The sequence below is a fragment of the Penaeus chinensis genome, chromosome 27, assembly GCF_019202785.1.
Source record: "Penaeus chinensis breed Huanghai No. 1 chromosome 27, ASM1920278v2, whole genome shotgun sequence".
Classification (NCBI taxonomy): domain Eukaryota; kingdom Metazoa; phylum Arthropoda; class Malacostraca; order Decapoda; family Penaeidae; genus Penaeus; species Penaeus chinensis.
The window spans coordinates 6392389-6397388 of record NC_061845.1 but is presented as its reverse complement, the minus strand read 5'-3'; the positions used below and the strand labels follow the sequence as shown (position 1 = coordinate 6397388).

Sequence of the window (5000 nt, the reverse complement as noted above, 5' to 3'; positions counted from 1 at the left end):
CCTGGAGTGCCCTTCCGTATTCCAGTACAATGTTACGACATCTTCTTGGGACACAGATCCTCATGGGAAGTACTCCTTCGTAAACATCTGCGTCGAGGACTGCCCTACGCCCCTGCTTAAGGAGGGGGGAAAGTGCGTCCGGAAATGCTCGAAGGGGAAGACAGAGTACGAAGGGATGTGCATTCCCTGTGAAGGCCCGTGCCCTGAGGTCTGTCCCGGCGTTGGTGTCGTCCATGCTGGGAACGTCAAGTCATTCAAAGGATGTACAACCATTCAGGGTTCTTTAATTCTGCGAAATGAATCTTTCTCGGGGCATGAAGGAACAGTGTCTCATCTTACATCTACTGAAGGATATGCTACCATGGATCCTAAAGAGCTAGAAGTCTTTAGCACAGTCAGGGCAGTGACAGGGTATATAGACATCCGAGCAGCGCATCCTCTTCTTACAAACCTTAGCTTCTTAAGGAATCTTGAAGTTGTTGGTGGAGAGAGTCTAACTGAGTACTCGTCTTCGATACTTATTACCGGGACGTTTCTGCAAAGCCTTGCCCTTTCATCTCTCAGGATAGTTAAAGCTGGACATATCAGGGTTACTGACAACACCAATCTTTGTTATGTGGAGAACGTTCGATGGGAAAAGATCATAGAAGACAGTGAAGAAAAAGTACATCTGAAGAATAATGCTGATGGAGGAAGCTGCATCGCTGCTAGTTCTGTGTGCCATGAAGCTTGCAGTGACGATGGGTGCTGGGGACCTGGGCAAGATCAGTGCCTTTCTTGCAAGAGCTTCAGTCTCCAAAACACATGTGTGGAGCACTGTAATATCTCTCGCGTCTTCCAAATGAATTCCAATAAATGTGACTTCTGCCATGAAGAATGTGAAGAGCGGTGCTATGGCTTGGACTCAGACCAATGTGAACGATGTAAGAATGTAGAAAAAGGATCAAATTGCGTTCCAGAATGTTCCCCTGATGAATTTGAAGACAATGGAGTCTGTCTTCCTTGCGATATTAGTTGTATATATGGGTGTTCAGGACCAAGCAATATCGTGGGTGAAGGAGGTTGTACAAAGTGTGCCAAATATGTTATGAATGACAATTTGGAAGTGACTCACTGTCTCCCTCATGGATTCCATTGTCCAGAGGGTAACTTTTTCGACTGGTTGGTCCTCGAAGACAGCGGGAAAGTATCATTAGGGTCTCGTTGTTATCTGCATTGCGACTTAAAATTCCCACAGAACAGCAGTGTGAAGTTTGACTGCAGTCACCCTTGTCCTGAGGAGTTCCAGGCATTTCAGGCTGTACCAGTATGTATCGTAGATAAGAGACGTGCCCATAGAAATCTTGTCAACAAGGTAAACAGACAATTAAATAGGGCAGAACAGTTTAGATATTATAATGCTTACATCACCACTGATCGCCAATATGCTCAAAGCCTTGCAGCGGACCTTGGTGCTCTCGGGGACACGGGTGAGATGGTCTTATATGGAATGACTATCGCAATGAAAGACAATATTGACGTCGCTAATATGCCACATTCTGCAGGGTACAGGATGCTTTCTAATTATGTATCAAAGCAGGATGCACCTATCTCTTCTTCCTTAAAGAAAGCTGGAGCCATCATCTTGGGGAAAGTTAATATGCACGAACTGGCCTATGGTGTAACAAGTAATAATGCAGCATTTGGTCCTGTCAGAAATGCTTTCAATCCAAACAAATTTGCTGGTGGAAGCAGTGGTGGCACTGCCACTGCAGTTGCCCTTGGGTTAGCTGATGCCGGCATCGGGTCAGATACTGGTGGATCTTCGCGCATTCCGGCTGCTGTGAGTGGCATTGTGGGTTTCCGTCCCAGCACGGGTCGCTATCCAGCCGGGGGCATGACTCATCTCTCCTGGACTCGCGATACCCCAGGTCCTATGGCAAGAGATGTGCGCACGGTGGCAGCGCTTGATGCTGTACTGGCAGGATCCACCTCCAGTGAGCTTGTACCGATAATCCCCAGGGATATCCGACTGGGTGTGCCAAGAACTCATTTTTACCAGAGTCTTTCCCACGATGTATCTGGTCGCATGGAGGAAGTTCTAAAGGTTCTCTCTGCTGAAGGCATCGAATTAGTAGAAGTTGATATGCATCATGTCCCAAAATTGACGGAGTTAACTGGATTCCCTATCATATTTTACGAGAGTCTCGTCGCTTTCCGCCAACTCCTCAACCGAACGAATTTGCAGGTGTCTTTCAGTGAATTTGTTGATGGAATTTCTAGCCCAGATGTTAAGAACCTTGTAAAATCTATCATATCAGACCCTGTACCAGAGGTGAAGTACCAACAATCCTTACACCATTATCGTCTATTGCTAAAAAAAGCTTACCGAGAGTACTTCGATCTCAACCGTGTTGATGCCGCCATTTTCCCGTCCGTGCCCTTGCCGGCCATGGACATTGTCGGAAGCGAGGGCACTGTGATGCTCCATGGCGATCAAGTACCCACGCTGGCAACCTACATCCGGAACATGGACCCGTCAAGCAACGCAGGCGTGCCAAGCCTCGCGATCCCGATGGGGGTCAACCGTAAGGGCTTGCCTATGGGCCTGCAGATCGAGGGGCCGGAGGGAAGTGACAGGAAGCTGTTGGCGATCGGCGCCGCAATCGAAGAGATCCTTAGTAAAATTCACGGTGTTTGAACCGCAACTCAGGTAACTTCTAATAAAGTAATAAATGCTTAGTATATGAACGAGAAAATCTACATCTTTATATACATCTGTCTATCGATCTATATATGTGCACATATATATGGCAAGTATGTATATATATATATATATATATATATATATATATATAAATGTTGTAGTTATTCTTCCCACTCTTCTCTTTCTTTGTCATCTTATTCATGAATTGTTTTAAGATTCTCAATACTTTGCTACAAAGCCTCATATTCGTACTAAATATTTGTAAATGGATATAAACTTATCGTCTATCTGTTTCAAACCTTTACTATGTTTTTCCTCGAGCCCCCTTTTATTCGTATGTTTTTATGTAAGTTAATTAGACACTGTTATGAATTAAAATGATATATCAAATCCTATATCGAATGTTTTGTTTACAACTCTCCCTCGATGGTTAGGCAAGTGAGGTTCTCTGTTGTTCCATTTTATTATGCATATTTAACGGGTAATATCATTGGATCAAATTAGGTTCCTTATAATTACTTTTAGATAATTTAAGGAGGGTTTATGCTGTGGGAAATTGCAGTAAATTTGATTTAAGATGTGAAAGGCCTCCTTGTCATCGAGAAGATAAATAAGATGATTAATTGAATTATTAATTGAATTACTGTTGTCATTATTTGGATATTGATCTTGGATTCTTATTGTGTCACCAAAATATATGAATATCCTTGTTAGATTGTTATTTGGGAATGATATCAATTTGCATTTTGAAGGTGACTAGATGTAATCTTTTTTGTACCATTAATTTGCTTATTATATGAACATAATATTGTCGATATTTATGTTCTTGTTTTCTATATTAGCTTTCAGAACGTAACAACAGGAGTCCGGTCTGACATGAAATCTCGTGTACTTGTATGTATATAACACACACACACACACACACACACACACACACACACACACACACACACACACACACACACACACACACACACACACACACACACACACACACACACACACACACACACACATATATATATTCATACAGACATATATACATTTTAGGTACACAGAAACCTGAAGAAGTTCCACATTTTCTTCGTTTCATGGCATAATAAATGTCATAAAAATATGTATCAGCGGAAAGAAGATCTGTATCATAAAACGAAACTCGAAAATATATTTCTAATAGTCTTTTCATAAGAGACTCACGTGCACGATAGGGATATTGTATTATCTACGTTTATCATTTCTTTATAAGACTTACAAAAAATACAAAAAATACTTAGCATAAAAATTGCCATAAGTGTTGTGCTTAAAAGTCTGATATTTTAAAATCTTAGTGACAGAAACGCAATGCTTTTACCATGATAAATACATATATGCATTTTTTCCAATGGTAAGTGTAAAACTATTCTTTTCAAAATGAGCTCAAATTCACTTTAATGAGAAATGATAAATTGGCTGCAAATGTTAAAAAAACAGTAAGGGTATATTCCATGGCAAATTGTAGTTCTGTATTTCAAATCAAATAAACGGCTCATACTAATACAAGAGAAGACAAATATAGTGAAGGAGGGAGGGAGGGAAAGAGAGACTGAGACTGAGACTAAGACTAAGACTAAGACTGAGACTGAGACTGACTTAGAGAGATTGAGAGAGATTGAGAGAGATTGTGATTGTGATTGAGATTGAGAGAACGGGAGAGAGATTGAGAGAGAGAGAGAGAGAGAGAGAGAGAGAGAGAGAGAGAGAGAGAGAGAGAGAGAGAGAGAGAGAGAGAGAGAGAGAGAGAGAGAGAGAACGAGAGACAGATTGAGAGAGAGAGAAAGAGAGAGAGAAAGAGAGAGAGAGAGAGAGAGAGAGAGAGAGAGAGAGAGAGAGAGAGAGAGAGAGAGAGAGAGAGAGAGAGAGAGAGAGAGAGAGAGAGATGGAGAGAGAGAGAGAGAGAGTGTGCGTGTGTGTGTGTGTGTGTGTGTGTGTGTGTGTGTGTGTGTGTGAGAGAAAGGGAAAGGGAAAGGGAAAGGGAAAGGGAAAGGGAAAGGGAAGGGAAAGGGAAAGGGAAAGGGAAAGGGAAAGGGAAAGGGAAAGGGAAAGGGAAAGGGAAAGAGAGTAGACAAACAAAAATAAAAAGAAAAGAAAGATAAAAAAAAACTCACCCTTCTCACAAAATCGCTGTCTTTCTTGAAGTCTTGACATTCTGAAGCCTCTACACATCTCGACATGAAACAAACATTGACATCAGAGATATTTGCATGTCACATCCTGTGGCTTGAATTTCGTCAAAACGTAAACACACAATGATTTCCACGGTCCTTGCCTCTAGATT

The 5000-nt window shown here is 41.8% G+C and overlaps 1 protein-coding gene across 1 annotated transcript in view; it reads left to right on the top strand.

Moving 5' to 3' along the window:
- LOC125039282 (epidermal growth factor receptor-like) overlaps positions 1-3081 on the top strand; it is an 8943-nt gene extending 5862 nt beyond the window's left edge. Inside the window, exon 6 of the mRNA XM_047633119.1 lies at positions 1-3081. This exon is cut by the window's left edge and continues 35 nt beyond it. Coding sequence (XP_047489075.1) covers positions 1-2680 — 2680 coding nt within the window. The 3' untranslated portion in view covers positions 2681-3081.
- The last annotated feature ends 1919 nt before the right edge of the window (positions 3082-5000 follow it).